The 17,696-nt window shown below is 57.4% G+C and overlaps 1 protein-coding gene across 1 annotated transcript; it reads left to right on the forward strand.

Moving 5' to 3' along the window:
- The first annotated feature begins 9,947 nt into the window (after positions 1–9,947).
- Positions 9,948–17,285, forward strand: PRDM13 (PR/SET domain 13). Its single transcript, XM_075148065.1, has 4 exons — positions 9,948–10,088; positions 11,834–11,965; positions 12,064–12,184; positions 15,802–17,285. The coding sequence occupies exons 1-4, from the start codon at positions 9,948–9,950 to the stop codon at positions 17,283–17,285; spliced, it is 1,878 nt and encodes a 625-aa protein (XP_075004166.1).
- Positions 17,286–17,696: the final 411 nt, after the last annotated feature.

The raw sequence follows: 17,696 nt of genomic DNA on the forward strand, positions 1-17,696 counted from the left end.
TTCTAAACGCACATTTGAATATTTAGACTGAAAGATGATGACACTAGGGAAGCTGAGGGCAGCGGTCCACAAGCGATCGGGCAAAAATACTGAATATTTTTATTTAAATTTTATTTTAATAGCAAAAACAATGAATAGAAAGAACAACATTAAATCTACAGGCTGTAACGAAAAATGATTTCCGACAGATGACACCTACAAGTTTCTTTGGTTTCATAACTCCGAAGCTGTCAAAAATGATGCATATTTCAGCATCAGAATACACAATGCCGAAATAAAGAGAAGGAAAAGGGCTGTACTTCGTGGTGTACTTTAATTTAAGTCCTACATAACGTGGGTTTAACCTCCGTTATTCTGCATATCTAAATCAAATACTTTCTTGTATCGAATGTCTTTACTGGATTAAAAAAAAAGAGAGAGAGAAAAAAGAAAAAAAAAGGAAGAAAAAAGAAGTCAAGTCACAGGAACCAGAGGAAGACCTTTCAGTTTGTCGAATTCATTAATTAGAGAGCTGCACACACTAGAAGAAGATGCGTTTTCTTGCCCTGCCTTCCGCCCCCACCAACAATTTCACCATGAGGGGATGTTTACCAGAGTGTAACGAACAGATACTGATGGCTGCATTTTTGCTGAAGTTCTATTTTTTCCTTCTTGCTGATAGTCGTATCTTGAAAAGCATAAAATGCTGAAACCTTTTACAACATTATTTGCGCTCATTAGAAAGTCAGCTCTCTTGCAGCCCTTTCTCCTGCTTGCTGGCAAAACCTATCTCTTTCTCCATTTATGTTACGACCAGCCAGCCAGCAAGCTCTGCCCTGCTCTCTGGTGCCACTGCAGAGAGAGATCTTCCTTCCAGCAGCTACCATTTTTTCATCCCTTTCTCTCTTCCGTGCCAATGATTTATTTCCCTGCCTCTCCTCGGATCGAGTGCTGGATTCGGTGGGAGCCTAACGGGCGGAATCGCCATCGTTTTCACCTCCCGGCTCCTGAACCGAGGGCATCCGCAGCGGGAGCGGCTCGGCGCCTTCCCTCCGCCCTGCCCCCGGCTCCCCACTCGCATCCCGGCACTGATGGCACTTGCTTCTCCCGAGGTCCTTGGCATCTGCCTATGAACCACCCCTCCGTAAGCTCCAGCTATGTCGTTGCTGTTACTGTACTATAACGCTGCCCCTCGGGGAGAAGATTTACAGAAATTATGTGCCTCGTTTTACAGCTGCAGCTCTTTTGTAAACACAGGGCTGATTTTAAAAGAGGTGAGCACCCCTGTAAGCTCTTGAGGAAAAGGCAACAAATTTACACTGTGTATAAAGAATATTTTTCGCCTTGAGCCGAGCTGAGCACGGCAGAGGAAGAGGTCCTCTGAGGAGGAGGAGGAGGGGACCTCTGCGGGATGCGCGCTCTGCCTGCGTGCTTTGGCTTCCTCTGTCGCTGCACAATTTCATCCCTGGAAGAGAGTCAGGGTCGGGCTCGGATCTATCAAGCCGTCAGGACGGAGAAAGACAGTCTGTGGAAATGCTCAGAGAAAGGGACTCCCACTGTATTTAAAAAAACCAAGCAATTAAATCCCAGGCTGAAATAAAAAGTCAATGATAACTTGCATGCCTATAGGTGGAAGGACCGTATGATTTAAGTGGTACTACCACTGTCTTTACAAAGCCCGACTCGGAGGGAACTCAGATCAAAATACAGCTCTATGAATTGGATTCCAGAGGATATTTTTGATGCTGGAGGACGGGGAGGGAGGGAAGCACCCCCTGCTTCTCCACCCTGCTGCTCTCCGGAGCACAGGAACAGCTCGGTTCCTTAGCGCCACCCAGACCGTTGCAGATGCTTCCTCGCGCATTGGTCCGGTGTAGGTTCGGTAACCTTTGACTCTCTATGTACAGTATGCTTTTCCATAAGTCACAGCCCTGTCTCACAGGGACGGCCAGGAAGGAGAAGAAGGGCCTTCCTCCCTGTGCTCCTGTCACGAAACCGATGGGAAAAAAGGATCGCAGTGACGCCAGCATACCGACTTATAAATAAATCTATATATGTGTGTATACACGCAGACATACTCGGCTGCATATGTACGGATACACAGGCAAACCCGCATCCCTCCTGCCTCTGAGGTGCTTGCGGGTATACGCGTGATATGTATGGATGCTGTAGCTGTAGGCAGCTGCGCGCAGCTCTGCCTTTAACCCGAGGAGCAGCCCCCGGGCTGTGGGGCCTGCCAGGCATCCCTTCCGCGGGCACCCCGGCAGCGACGGGCAGCCGGGGGCCGGGCGCCTGTCCCCTCGCCCTGACCCGGGGCCGCGCTTCTCTCCTCGGGCTGGGGCGCGGGCAGAGGTTTGGCTCCCGGGGGGGCAAACACGGGTCGCCCCGTCTGGGCTGGGGCTGCGCTGGCGAACCGGCCGCGTTCCCACCAGGAGAGCTGGGGCAGCGCTGCCGGCTGGCGCGGGGATGCCCTTTCCTTTTTTATTTAAATATCGCAGCCGTCTGGGGGCGGAGGCGTGTCAGGGCTGGGCATTTCCCCCGGCCCGTAGTCAGCGCGGTTGCAGCGGAACTATGTCAGGGGCTTCTCCCGGGCTCGGCGGCGGCCACCCGGCGGGACCGCCGTGCCCCGACCCCCGCACACCGCCACGCACGACCGTGCCCCCCGCTCCTCCCGCCGCCGCTCCCTCCCGCTCTTTGTCTCGCAGAAATACGAACGTCGGGTACCCGGCGGTGCGGGAGGAGACGCGGGGGGCCCCGCTTCGCCCTGCCCTGCCCGGGCTGTGCGGGCGCGTCCCGCTCAGGCTCTGTCAGTCTCCTCTAAACCAGACCTTCCACTTACCGGGAACGGGTTGCAGGGACAAACCCACGCCCGAAAATAGACTTCAGTCCTTGATCTGATACTTCAGCAGCATTTGCTGTTAAGAGTCACACTGCTTCTTCCCGGGCCAGCCGGACTTTGCATGTCGGCACCCCGAGCCCGGTTCAGCGCTGGAAAGAGGTCACCGTGCCCGGGACCCTGGGCACGCTTCGGCTTGGGTCAGCCCCATCGCCTCTCCCGGCCCGGCCAGAGCCAGGGCCATGGGGAGGTGCCCAAAGAAGCGAGCGGCGTTACCGCCTCATCACGGGGCGCGGGCAGGATGCTTCCCGCCGCTACGGACCAGCCCGAGGCAGTGCCAGGGGATTTCCCGTGCGGAGGGGACACCCGGCTCTGTATCGCCGAGGAAAGTTGTCGTGGGTTGCCGTGCCCTCCCGGGGGCCCCGCCGGAGCTGCGGAGCGCGCGGGAACGGCAGCGGGGCGCGGCCCGGGAACAGCGTCCCCTCCGGGGACGTGCCTCCAGCGGCACACGGGCTTGCCGGGAACGCGGGCACAAAACCGCCCCGTCGGGGCGATGGGTGCTTTGCAGAGGAACGTAGAGAGGACGAAAGCAGCAGACGGTCACCAGCTCTCGATCACCTCGCTGGGACAAAGTAGCCTCGGCAAACAAAGGCCCTGATAGCGGTGCAGGCTCTTCTCCGTCTGGTTATGATGGGATTAAACATCGTCTGTCTGATAACCGACCACAGAGTTTAAAAATCACTAACCTAAATAATATTTTTCTCAACGTTTTGGGTTGCCGCATCCAGACGCCCTCACACCCGGATTAGCCGCAGCGTGAAGGCCAGGGCCTGAAAAGCCTGAGCTTTGAACGTTGCCTCTCGCTACGGCTCCACCAGGGCCGAGCTCTCAGCGGCGGAATGCTTCGCCCTGCCAGGGCCACTTGAGCACGGCTGGCACGCAGATGGATAGACGGGCAGACAGGGGGATGGATGGACTTGGAGCAGCTTTGGGTTAAAAGCTTCATAGACTCACAGAGTGGTTTGGATTGGGAGGGACCTTTAAAGACCGTCTAGTCCAAGCCCCTGCCGTGGGCAGGAACATCTTTCAGTAGACCAGGCAGGGCCGGCGCAGGGAGTACAGCCCCCGGCCGGCCCCCGCTGCAGCAGGGCCGCATTTCCAAAAACCTGATTTCCCTGATACCAGTGCTGGGCTGGGCACGGAACGGCGTCTGCCTGTGATACACATCTCCCCTCCCTCCCTGTCTCCCTCCTCCCCTGGGAGCCTGTTCCTTAGGCTAGAAACACCCCGGGAAGTTTCCTCACGGGGTTCTTCATTCCCATCCCGTATAACCCCCAGCGTTTCTAAGCCCGAATACAAGCCGGGCGTGAGAGAGCCGAGGCTTGCTTCCCTTCCCTCCGAAGGGAAACCCGGCGCCAGGTCCGCTCCCGGCCCCGCCTGGCCCCGGCCCCGCCGCCTCGCCGGGTCCCGCTGCTGCCCGTCGCTGCCCGTCGCTGCAGCCGGCAATTGCCGTGCTGGCAGCCCCGGAGAGGGACATTAGCTCGGTTATTCTCTGCGTCTCCTTTATTTCCTCAGTTTCTCCCTGGAATCTTTATAAATCCCCCTTTTCCAGGGGGAGTGTCCAGGCGGGTGGAAGTCTGAGCACAATGAAACCTGAGAATTTCTGTCACTCTCTGCATATGGTCCGAAGTGCTTTAATCCCAATTAGGGGCGGCTGACACACGGTCCTATTCATCCCAATCAGCTCTTGAATACATTTGCCTAGAAATGAACTTCACAAATAGACTCTCTCCTAAATGTGCCCAACAGCAAGGAAAATCGAATTGAGGCAGGGGCTCATTCTGAGGCGATCGAGGGAGAAAAGGTATGAATTTATAAGGTACACCGAAACATTGCAATTCAGCAACAAGTTTACTGACTTTTATTTGCACCATGTCAACCGAAAGAACCAAGAGATACGGTGGGGGCTGCGGGAGGGGGAGAATCCGGTTAAAAGGCAACTTTAGACAGACTTTGAATACTTTATGCGGCAAGTTTCGCCTCCAATTGAAGCTGGGCTAAAAGAAAAAAAAAATCTCAGCCCCTACACTGGAATTTTTAACGAGCACAAAACGTGTTTGAATCCGATCTGGGCTGACGCTCGCGATTAACAATACGAATACCAAACCGAGCCCCTGTCATCTGCCCGGGTTCCCATAGAACCTGAATTACTATTCAAAAGCTGCTTTAATATCCCACCCGCATCTCGTCTGCACCGCACAGCTGGTTGGGGGCCGCCGGCCCGGGCCGCGACCGCCCGGCCCCGCCAATCGGCCCCGCCCGCCCGCCCGCAGCACCGGGCACCGGCCGCGCCGCGGCGGGGTGGCGGCGGCTCCTGCCGCCGCTACTGCTGCGGGCGGCGTCAGGGGGAGGAATGGATGTGGTGGGACCAAAGAGAAAGGAGGAAAGGGTGGTAAAGGGAAGGGGGTTTGAGAGAGAGTGGCTGAAAGAGAGAAAGAGAGCGAAATCGGGGAAGAAGTATAAAGAAATCGCAAAAGAGAGAGAGGGGAAGGCGGGAGGGAAGGCAGGGAAGGAGGCGATGGAGAGAGAAGAGAAGAGAAGAGAAGAGAAGAGAAGAGAAGAGAAGAGAAGAGAAGAGAAGAGAAGAGAAGAGAAGAGAAGAGAAGAGAAGAGAAGAGAAGAGAGAAGAAAAGAGAAGAGAAGAGAAGAAAATAGAAGAGAAAAGAAAAGAAAAAAGAAAAAAATACAAAAGAAAAAAGAAAATAAAAAAGAAAATAAAAAATAAAAAAGAAAAGAAAAGAAAAGAAAAGAAAAGAAAAGAAAAGAAAAGAAAAGAAAAGAAAAGAAAAGAAAAGAAAAGAAAAGAAAAGAAAAGAAAAGAAAAGAAAAGAAAAGAAAAGAAAAGAGAGGAAAGAAAAGAAAAGAAAAGAAAAGAAAAGAAAAGAAAAGAAAAGAAAAGAAAAGAAAAGAAAAGAAAAGAAAAGAAAAGAAAAGAAAAGAAAAGAAAAGAAAAGAAAAGAAAAGAAAAGAAAAGAAAAAAGAGGAAAGAAAAGAAAAGAAAAGAAAAGAAAAGAAAAGAAAAGAAAAGAAAAGAAAAGAAAAGAAAAGAAAAGAAAAGAAAAGAAAAGAAAAGAAAAGAAAAGAAAAGAAAAGAAAAGAAAAGAAAAGAAAAGAAAAAAGAAAAGAAAAGAAAAGAAAGGAAAGGAAAGGAAAAGAAAAGAAAAGAAAAAAGAGGAAAAAAGAGGAAAAAAGAGGAAAAAAGAGGAAAAAGAGAAAAGACGTTCAGACCGTGTTGATCTCTTCGGCCGGTTCAAAGGGGATTTCCACGTTTCAGGGTCTCAGCAAGCCTCCCCCCCTGCCCTCCGCCCGCTTCCTTGCATCCCCATCCCCCTGCGGCGGGAGCCCCGGCCCGGAGCCCCGGGGCCGGCCCGGACAGGGCGGGGAGCGCCGGGCCGGCCCGTCCCGTCCCGCAGCCCGGGGAAGGGCCGCCTCGGCGGGGCAAAGCCATTTCGGAAAAAGGTCACCCCGGGAGCCGCCGGCTGGGCTGCCCCGCCAGAGTATGGCCTGCTGAATGAACTTGCAGCATTTTGTTCAAGCCTCCGCTGCGGTGCTCCGCGGCATAATGAGCCGGGCCCTGTATACAGGCATTCATGCTGGTCTGAATGTGGTGTTGAACCTTCTCTGTGCCGGAGCGGTTTGATGGTTTGAATGGAGCTCCCTGGTGGGACATTGCTCTCTGCAACTGTGCCTCTTTGGATGACTGTTGTTCCTTAACATTCATGCCTCATTATGGGGCAACCTGTTAAATCAGGGAGAACAGTGTGCCAAAGCGTTACTCAGGGGCACCGGCAGTTCAGCGGTGGGCATAAATAAGGGCCGCCGAGGAAAATAACTTTCATCGCATCTCTGGGCAAAAGTGATCCCGCTTTAATGGTGCCTCTAGTAGCCCGGTTTAAATATATAAAGAGCGATAGTGGAATGTTTTGATTGAGTCTAAACATTGTCTTTGAATAAAGCTGAAACCATGTAATTAATGTGTCTTTTTAATAAGGGACAATACGGTCGTTCAAGCTATTTAATTTCATTTAATTTTCCATCCCATTTGCTCCAAAGGCTGCTTTTACTTTTAACACCCGGCCTTTCATGCTGCATCTTGCTCCAGTGGGCACATTAGATCGGTTTCACCCTTCCTTTTTAGGGAAGGAAAAATAAAAGAAAATGTGGTTCCTTTCCTCTTTTGTGGACAATTTATTTCACTTGGGGAACTTCAACTTTGAGCCACAGGACAGAATAAAAATTGGAGAACTGGTGTGAATGCTTCCAGAGCAAGGGCTTTTCTTTTCTGAGTGGATGGGAACCAGCCACAATCGGCTATATTAATAAATAACTTTCCTCACAGTCGGCCTTTACATGGTCCTATTGATAAAATTGTTCGCGTGTCGTTCACGCTTTTTGACTCATTAAGGCCTGGGGGGGAGCGGCTCCCGAGGCGGAGCAGTAGGGTACCTTGGTCGCCTTAAAAGCCCTCTCCCTACCTCTGCGGCTCTCGGAATTTCAACCCGGTCTCATCCTCAAGCGGCCAGGCCAGAGGTTACAGGGACATGTTCATGGCTTAAATTTATTGCCCTCAACTTCTTGTTTATCCTTTTTTCCCCATTCAGGCCGCTGATCAAAGGGGTCATCTTCAGTTCCCCACATCCTCTCCCCCCCGCTTTCCCGTCCCTGAAGTGAAAACGAACCCCCCCCGCTGCCGGGACGGTCCCTGCCATTGCACCCCGGAGAGACGCGATCGATGATCATCGATGCTGCTGGCGGCAGACACGACATTTATCTCGTGTGCGCCAATATGTATCATTACTAAAAATACATCCACGGCCCGCGCGGATTCAGTGCCGTCCAGCAGACCCCGGAGCAGGCGGTGGCAGCGACCCGGCCCCGGCCCCGGCCCCCGCCCCGGCCCCGTCCCGGTCCCGCCCGGCCGGGGGAGCCCCGCGCTCCCCGCCCAGCGCCCGCGGGCCTGCCCGCAGTCGGAGCGGGCGGTGCGGCCAGCCCTGCGCTGTCCGCTGGTCTCAGCAGGGATGCTGACATTTCAGGACTCGCCCCGACTCCCAGGGCGGACGCCGGTGCCTTGCGGAGGGCAGGCGGCTGACAGTGGGCGGGATGGCAGCGCGCTGCCGCGGCGGGGTCGGCGCAAAGGGCGACCGGCGTGGGCAAATGTCACCGCAGCAGCAGCGGCAACTTGCCAGGCGGAGCTTTAGTTGCTCTCCCGGCGCGGTGCCGGGCAGGGAAAGGGGAAAGGGCATCTTTGCCAACTCGTGAGACGCGCCGGTTCAAAATCGCTCTCGTCCCCCGTGCGCGCTCCTGTGGCCCTCGCTCTCGCGGTGCCACGCGTGACGGCGGCAAACAAATCCAGAATAAAGCCCAGGCTAACGATCACATCGAAAACGACGTGCCGAAGTTTATCCTGCAGAAAGCGGGGTTACTTGAGAAAAGCCCGCTCAGTTACGTGGCACCTCTCGGCAGATACACCTCTAAGCGTAGCTTTTTGGTTTTGCCTTTGAAATGTATTAGGTCTGACTATTAGAAAAACGGCAGGGGAAAAAAAATGTGCTCCATATCTGCAATTGCTTCTGAAAGCAATGGATGAAATCTGCATGTGCAACTTCTCCGCAGGAGAAAGGTTCAGAAATCTTTTTGGAGAGTTACGAGGTATTGAGCAGAGAAAACCTGCTAGCGGGAATTAGACAGGACTATAAAAGCGAAAGTGGAAAATTGAATTTGTTACTGTACTCTTTGGTCTGACAGGCACATCTGGACTGTTGCATGTGCGTAAGAAAAAAGTCGCACACCTTTCCTTTTGAGCTCCTGGAAAATTCTTGGTACATTTACCCAGCCTGAATTATAAGCTGATTTATTCCTAGCGCCTCGTTGTACCTTAATTAAAATATTTATGGGAAGACGAGCGACATAGACGCACTCTGTTCGAATCGCTTCGTTCTGGCTTTTTTTTACAGTCGCTTTTTGTAGGTTCCACCTCCGAAAGCAGTCTGGGTGCAAGCGATTTTGCGTGTGGGAGAGGAACCTGTGGATGTATTAAACGAGGAATCCAGCTGCACGCTGTTCGCTAGACATCTGTGTTATCTGCTGGCCGTGCCTCTCTGTTTCCTGGTGGCTGTATGTCTCTATTTCCTCCTGTCTCTATTTCTTAATCGCACGAACTACAGACACGGCTTCCCTAGCGCTCGCAGATGCAGCGGTTTGTGTTTTACAGGGGCTACGGCGGCTCATATTTTGTGCTATTCATCCTCCTTAAGGATCAAAGCTCTTCTGAACAGATTACTGGCCTGAAACCAACCCACTGAAATGGTAATATGGTCGTTCTTTAAAAAAAAAAAAAAAAAGTGTAGGTATTTTCTGGTGTTTTCCCATCAAGTACCTGCCCAATTTCTGTATGGCACACGCCGGGAATCAATAGAAGTTAACAAGTCCTCAAAACATTCCCCATCTCTTTGTTTAATCTCCTTTACAATAAAGCCAAGGGAAGAGAATTAAAAATCTTTGAAGTATATTAAACCTCAAAAGGCTCAGCCAAGTAGACTTAAAATAGTCACTTATTTTCCAAAACTGGTTTGTCGAGGAACAATAAAAGGAAGTAAAATTTATGGAGAAATTATACAGTGGATTTGTCACTTAAAATATCGTAACTGTCTCGGGGACAATACCCCATGCTGAGGATTAATGGTCCCTCCAGACCTTTGATTCACCAGCGCCTTTTCTTTGCCCTTGACAAATTGGATTTTTAGGAATGGGAAGGTCGCCTGGCCCATTGTCTGCCAGCCATTCACTCCGCCTGATTATGCAGGAGGGTTAGGGAAAGGCTCCATGTGACCCTCTTGGATGGGACTCCGCAGCTGCTCGAGGAGCCAAACTCTCTCACCAAACTCTGCGCCCCAGAGCATCCCCCTGCCAAGGGGTACCCCTCCTGCTCCCGTTGAAAAGCCGGCGTCCGCACAGGGCCGCGTCACTCTGCGGGCGGAGATACGCCTGTGCTCATCCTCCCCGCCGCCTGCCGCTGTCACTCCGGCCCCCTTAAGTAGTTGGGGTTCGCGAGCGCTCGCACCTAGAGGCAGCGATGCAAACGAGCAGGGCTCCGGCCATCAGCGTCAGCGCGGAGAGCTGCATCCCGGCGGGACTGCGGCTGGGTCCGGTACCGGGCATCTTCAAACTGGGCAAGTACCTGTCAGACCGCAGGGAGCCAGGACCCAAAAAAAAGGTATTTTCCTACGGTCTCTCCTGCACCGCTGGACCTTGCTCTTTCGTTGACTCGGGGGACGCCGGCCTGGGAGAAGAGGCTGCTCTTCTCCCTCCCTCTTCTTAGAGCGAGCCAGGAAAGGAAAGGGAAGCGTTTCCAGAGCGTCCCGAGATGTCTCCTCGCGGCTTTGGCAGGACAGCCTCCCGCCCGTGCCCTCTCCCCCTTCTCCCCAGCGCCGGGGCCCCGCCAGCCCGGCCGGCCTCCGCGACGAGGCCAGGGGACTCGGGGGCCCTCCCGGAGGAGCGGACGCGCCCCCGCCTTGGACATAGACATGCCGAAAGCGCCGCCCCAGCCCCGTGCCCGGTGCCTGGTGCCCGGTGCCTGGTGCCCGGTGCCGGAAGGCGCTGGTCCCGCCGCCGGCCCCCGCCCCGCGGGGCTCACTCGGGCGGCATTGCCCCTTCCCCGGCAGGGCCAGGACGTGCCACGGCTGGCTCCTCGCGTCTGGAGTCCCGGCGAGACGGGGGCATGCGGCTTTCACAGCCCCCGGGTTTTGTCCGGGGAAAGAGCAAGGGGAGGCAGATGCACCGATTTATTTCTGCGTTTGGGTCGGGTTTGTGCCCCCGCCGCCCCCGTCCCTTTCCTCGGCCGCGGGTCCAGCGGGTCCTTTGGCTGGGGCCGGAGAGGAGCGCGGAGCGAGCGGGCCGGGGCTCCCCTGGGGGCAGCGGCGGGGTGCGGGTTGCAGGTGTCGGGGCAGCCCAGCGCCCGGCGGAGCACAGCTCGGCCTCCTCACAGCCCAGCTCCTAGCCCCGGAGCCGCAAACGAGTCGCACAGCCGGAGCGGGAGGGGGTGACGGCCACTCGGCTACCGGCTCCGGGGTTAGTCGATGTTCGAGCTAGGAAGGAGCGAGGAGGAGGAGGTGAAGGGTACTCGCCCCGTCCATCAGGCTCTTCAGGGGGCTGCGGATGAGAGCCCTCCTTCCAACCCCCCGAGCAGCCGCGGCTCACGCGTTCCGCTCGGATTTTTAATGCCCTTTAATTGTTTTTAAACGCTCTGCCAGCCCACTCAAATTTATTTCTCATCTGGCTCCCTTGGTTTCTCGCTTTAGACTGCTTTGTTCCGATGACTTTTATTGCACGGTCATTCAGGGAACGAGCACTTCATTTTCTCTTTGTATGGGCAAGCAGATTATGAAGTATGGGGCTCCAGAGACTTTGTAGCTAAGCAGAATCCTCTCCCCTTTCCCCCTTCCCGTCTCCCGACAAGTCATGTATGTCGCAATTGTTTTGCACGGATTCAGAGGCTGCACAAACCCTTCCAAAAAAATAGCATCTTACCTGGGCATTTAATATAGCGTTAAGCTAAATGCGGCAGCTGCGACTGAACAACGTGCGTTTGGGCCGGTGCGACCCAAGGGAAAAATCCCATTTCCCCTCGCAGTGCTGCAGGTCCCCACCGGGCCCGGGCCCTTCCACCCTTACTCCCGCAGAGCAGCAACCCCCCCAGGCCAGCCGCAGCTCTCCCGAGGCACCTGCGAGTCGAGGAAGTTCCTACCCAGAGGTGGGTGAGGATGGAAGAGGCAAACCGGCGGCAAAACGAGATGCTCTCGCCGCTGCTTCCGAGCTGCGATGCCCAGACACCTGGCCCGGTGGGTGACCAGCAGGGACGCCGGGCAAGGCAGAGGGCGCAGGCAGGGGGACGGGTAAGCTTTTTGCCTTCTTTCTGTTTCGTCTCGCGTGGAAGTGACAGCGGTGCCGCCTGTCTTCCAGGTGCGGATGGTGAGAGGGGAATTAGTGGATGAAGCCGGGAGCTCAGCTCTGGAGTGGATAGGGTTAATCCGGGCTGCCCGAAACTCCCAAGAGCAGACACTGGAGGCTGTTGCGGATCTGCCAGGAGGACAGGTACCCCACTCGCGGCTCCGGGCCGGCCTGGCACCGCTCTCCGCCACCTGCCTCCCCTCTCAAGCCTCCTGAAGAAGTTTCCTTTCTCCCCCTCCCAGATCTTCTACCGGGCGCTGCGAGATGTCCAGCCGGGAGAGGAGCTCACCGTCTGGTACTCCAACCCCCTGGCGCAGTGGTTTGACATCCCCGTCACGGCCACCCCGACGCACGACGAGAAAGGTACAGATGCGGCCATTCATTTCAGAGCAACCAAATTAAATGAAACAAAACAAACCCTCTTTAACTGACACCTTTGACGGGAGCTCAAACTGCGGTAGGCAAAAGCGGGCCCTTCAAATAGGCGCCCTCAGAAAAATTAATGCTAACACAGCTGCAGTGACTTTTAACCTGCCACCCTTTAAACTAGGACTCCATCTGCTTATATTTAAAGGATGATCTATTAACTCGGTAGTGTATGGAAAGGCCTCCGTGCCTCGAGTCATTCCGTCATCGGCACAATTTAATGATCTTTTGATAGGCAAATGGGAGTTCTGTGAAACAACGCTGGTGGTGTTATGCGAGACAGAATTTGGCTTCGCAGGTTTTCAAAATATCGCTTTCACCTTGCGTGTTCCTCGGTCAGAGCTTTAGAGCCTCTTTTCAGGTTATCTGAGGGACAGATTCACAGAGTCGAGTCAACGCGGGTAGTGGGCAGTCCCTATAAATTAGGATGCATTAGGTAAAAATTAAATCGGCGTCAAATTACACTCAGATAAGGATATCCGAGGATAACGAGAAGGGGAAGACACCCGTCAGGGACCTCTTGTTTCAATCAGCAGGCTGATTCTTAGCTGGAATGACACCGATGTTAACAAAGATGATAAGGTGGCAGCACGTTAAACGGGGGAAAAGAAGACGAAATCCCTCGGTGTTCAGCCGTCGGGCGGCTCCGGCGGCGGGCACAAACTCCTGCTGACCCCTGGGCCCTCTCGCCGCTGCCCGGCCCGGCGGGCGGAGGCCGGGCCCCGGCGCTCCCCGAGGCGGCGGCGGCTCGACGGGACCCGCGGGGACCGCTCACCTCGGGCTAAGCCCGCTCAGCTGCCGGCGAGGGGACCCCGCCTGCTCCTGCCCTACGTGGAAGATCCTTCACCTGGCGGCGTCCCTGAGAAGGGAGCGAGGGCACGATCCGGGGAGGGGCTGAGCCCTCCCCACCCCTCAAGGCTGACTGCTCCGCAGGGTAATGGGGATTCGGCCTGGAGAGACGATGGCCGGAACACCGGGCACTGGCTGCTCACGTCTCATCCCACTCCTGCGATGCGCAAGAACCCAAATCCCTCCTCGTACTAAAACTATACCCGGAAAAGAAACGCGTCTCTGTTCCCCCCCACCAAGGGCGGTGAGGGATTGGGTGTGCGGAAGGTCACCCCCGAGAAAAGCCCGGGCTCTGGCGAAGTTTCGGCTGCAGGAAGGAGGACAAGGTGCTGGGTTCTGTCCCCCCGACCCAGCGGCCCTTGCCTGTGGATGGGTACCGCTGCTGCTCAGGGGGAGGAAGCTCAGGTCTGCGAGAGGCACCCAGCGTGCGGCATCTTCCTCGTCCCGTCGAAGCCAGGCTTAGTTGCAGACTGACCCTGCGGATGTGCAGTTTCCAGTCTAATTAATACGGACTCAGAATAAGTGTATCAAAATGCTGAAGCGCTCTTCTTTTAAGGATAGTACGCTAAAAAAGAAAAACAGGGCGGAAGAAATTCAGAGAGCTTTTTCAAAAAACAAAACAAAACAGAAGAAAAGTTTGGAAATCTTCTGTGTTTGACCCCATTTATTTGGGTTTACCCTGATGAGAAAGGGGTGTTTTTCGTTTCTTTCTTTCTTTTTTTTTTTTTTTTTCCTTCCCCCGAGCGATGCTTGCTGGACTGGAGCTGAGCCGGGGAAAGAGCCGGGCCGGGCTCGGTGGCGCTCGGGAGGCAGCCGGTCCCGCCGGTCCCGCCGGTCCCGCCACACTTTTGCCGAGGACAACCAGGGCCAAACCGCGCCGCTGGAAAGACCCGCAACGGCAAACGAAGGCATCAGGAGGGAGCCCGCGGGGATGTGTGGCCTTTGGGTCCGTACCGCTCCTTTACCCGCTCTCCAATGCACGGCGGTGGGATTGCGGCCGCGGTTCCGCCTCCCGCGGCCGCTGCCCCACGCGGACCCGGGCAGACAGGCTCCCGCCTCCCTCCCTCCTCGACGGGGCGAAAAACCACGTCCAACGACTTCATGTCGCTGCTGCACAGCCTGGGACCGCCGCTCCACGGCAAGCGAGGGAGGGCTGCGCACGACGGCAGGCGACGAGACACACGCACCAGCGCTGGATCCTTCCACGCGAGCGCGCGCCCGCGTCCCCCACGGAGAGCGAAGGCTTCGTGTTTCACCCGCAGCGGCCACCGGCGGATCCCTGGCCCAAATGCTTCATTTAAAGCCCTCTCGAGAGGCTGGTCGCGGCCAGCGTGTCCGCCGCGGTGACCCGCCGCCCCCCGGGTGCCCCGGCTGCCGCGGAGCGTGGCGCAGGCCCGAAGACCCCCCCATCCTCGTCGTTTTTGCCCCACCTCACCCCCCCATCGCCCCCCAAGGGACCTCCCGAAACGTGAGGAGCTGGCCGCAGGCCTGGAGCGGCCTCTCGTTGCTGTGTGGCACTTGGCCTCGCCTTTGGTGTTTCGGGGCATTAACTCAGGAGTGAGGGTCAGCTGGGGGCGGGCGGGGCGGACAGCAGTTCGGGGGAGCTCGGGGGGGCTTCCGAAACGTCTTGTCGGTGTATTGTAGGGACTGGGATGAAGGAGAGAGAGAGATAGATGGCATGTATAGACAGAAAAAGAGATAGGAGAAAGAAAAGGAGAGGAGAGGAGAGGAGAGGAGAGGAGAGGAGAGGAGAGGAGAGGAGAGGAGAGGAGAGGAGAAAAGGGTAACGGGAAGGACAGGACAGAGAGAGTTAGAAAGAAAGATAGAAAAAGAAAGAAAAGGAAGGAAGGAAGGAAGGAAGGAAGGAAGGAAGGAAGGAATGGAACAAGGAAGGAAGGAAGGAATAGAGGAAGAGAGGAAGAGAGAAAGAGAAGAAGAGAGAAAGAGAAAGAAAGAAAGAAAGAAAGAAAGAAAAAGAAAAAGAGAGAGAAAGGAGAGAAAGGAAGAAAGAGAGAAAGAGAAAGAGAGAGAAAGAAAAGAAAAGAAAGAAAGAAATGAAAAGGAAGGAAAGAAAGAAAGAAAGAGAAAGAAAGGAAAGAAAGAAAGAGAAAGAAAGAAAGAAAATAAAGATAAAGACACCCAGACAGACAGGTTGCCCGCAGAGGCAGCGTTTCACCGTCGGGGCTGGGAAGAGGCTCCTCCTTGGGAGGACACTCCTGGCAAGCAGGGCCAGGAGGGGGAAAGCGAAGTCTGTCCTCCGCGGTGCCGGGCAGTCACCGCAGCCGCGGCGACCGAGGTCTGTTCCGCTTGAGAGAAGCCAAAATGTTTAGGGGACGGGGCACAAAGGGCATTGTCCTCTGAAAGGGAACGATTACATATGGCCCATACATATCGGATATTGTCTCGCCGCGTAATGAGGGGCTCACGATCATTAGATTGGCCTTTGTTCGGTGCAGCCGACTCCCTGACATACGCTACCTCCTCTGCAAACGCCAACAGATGGGCCCCCCGACAGACGACTCGCGGCAGCAGCTGCTCCCCCCCGGCGCCCCGTGCGCGGGAGCGCAGCCCCGACCGCGCAGCTCCCGCACCGCACCGCAGCGCGGCACGGCAGGGCGGGCCGGGGCGGCGGGGGCGCGGGGAGGCGCGGGGAGGCGCGGGGATGCGCGGCCGCCGCTGACGGGCCCCTCCGCTTGCCTCCGCAGGGGAGGAGCGGTACATCTGCTGGTACTGCTGGAGGACCTTCAAGTACCCCAACAGCCTCAAGGCCCACGTCCACTTCCACTGCGCGCTGAGCCACGGCCGGCCCTTCCTCCACCACGACCACGGCCGGCCCGCCGCCGCCGCCGCCTTCGGCCTCCCCGCCAAGGAGCCGCCGGTCGCCGCGCTGCGCGGCCACCCGCCCCCCGGCTGCGGCCCGCGGGAGGCCGTCAAGCGGGAGGCCGCCACCGCCTCCCCGCCGCTCGCCAAGCCGGGGCTGCCCAAGCGGGCAGCGGGCAAGGAGGAGCAGGAGCGCGCGCTGGACATGAGCGTGGGGGCCGCCCGCGGGCCGGGGCCGCTGCTGGGGCCGCCGGGCGGCAACGGGCTGGCACTCTGCCCCGGGGCGCGCTCGGCATTCCGCCCCGCCGGGCCGCTGCGGGAGGAGGCGCGGGGCGCCGCCGCCCTCGGCTTCTCCAAGCTGCTGGGGGGGCTGAAGGCGGGACGCGCCGCCGCCGAGGCGCCGCCCAAGTGCGGGGCTCTGCCGGGCGAGGCCGCCCCCCCGGCGGTGGCGGCGGCGGCGGCGGCGGCGGGGCTGGCGTGCGGCGGCGGGCTGCGCGCCTTCCCGCTGCTCTCGCCCCTGGAGGAGGCCTCGGCCTTCCGGCAGGTGGAGCGGGGGCTGCCCGCCGCCGCGCTGCCGCCCGCTCGCTACCCGCCGCTGCCCGGCGGCGCGCTGGAGCGCTTCGCGCTGCCGCCCTTCGAGGGGCTGAAGGCGTACGCGGGGGAGTGCGGGCTGCCGGTGATGCCGCTCACCGTCTACAACGGGGAGCTGCTGTACGGCGCCGCGCCCTACTACCCGCTGAAGCTGCACCTGGGCGGCCTCCTGAAGTACCCCGAGTCGGTGTCGTACTTCGGGGGGCCGGCGGCGGGGCTGCACGCCGCCGAGCTGGGCTCGCTGGCCAGCATCGACCGGGAGATCGCCATGCACACGCAGCAGCTCTCCGAGCTGGCGGCCGAGAAGGGCCGCGGGCGGCTGGAGGCGCTGCCGGCGGGGGCGGCGGGGGCGGCCGGCGGGAAGCCCAAGACCGGGCACCTGTGCCTCTACTGCGGGAAGCTGTACTCCCGCAAGTACGGGCTGAAGATCCACATGCGGACTCACACCGGCTACAAGCCGCTCAAGTGCAAGGTCTGCCTGCGGCCCTTCGGGGACCCCAGCAACCTCAACAAGCACATCCGCCTGCACGCCGAGGGCAACACGCCCTACCGCTGCGAGTACTGCGGCAAGGTGCTGGTGCGGCGCCGCGACCTGGAGCGGCACGTCAAGTCCCGGCACCCGGGGCAGAGCCTCGGCAAGGCGGCCGAGGACAAGAGTGACTCTGGCTACGCGCACCCCGAGCAGGAGCAAAAGACTGACAACGAGAGCGACGTGGACGTCTGCTTCACCGACGACCAGAGCGACCCGGAGAGCGGCAGCAGGAACCGCGAGCAGTGATGCAGGAGCCGGCCGGGGCGGGGCGGGGACGGGGGGCGCGCTGCAGCCCCCCCTCCCACTGACTCTGAGCTCCCGGCCTCCCGGGGCGGTCCCACGGGAGGTCGTGTCGCACGGGGGCGCGGGCTGGCAGGCACCCGCTGGCAGCGGGGGCAGCCAGGAGTGCGCGCTAGTCGCGGGGGTCCCCGGGCTCCCGCCGCCGTGCCGGGAGGGGGGGGCGAAACCCTGGCGGGCCCGGGATCCCGCCGGAGAGGCACCGCTTCCCCATAGGCGCCCGTTTTTCAGTGGCCATATATTTTTATTGTACTTTTGTGTCGAGGAAATTGTGCCTTTTGGAAACGATTTTTTTCTATGTGCTCTCCCGTCACTTGTTCCAGCAGCCCGAGCCGGGGGGCTCAGCAGCAGTACCGGGTC

Source organism: Calonectris borealis, chromosome 3, assembly GCF_964195595.1.
Source record: "Calonectris borealis chromosome 3, bCalBor7.hap1.2, whole genome shotgun sequence".
Taxonomy (NCBI): Eukaryota; Metazoa; Chordata; class Aves; order Procellariiformes; family Procellariidae; genus Calonectris; species Calonectris borealis.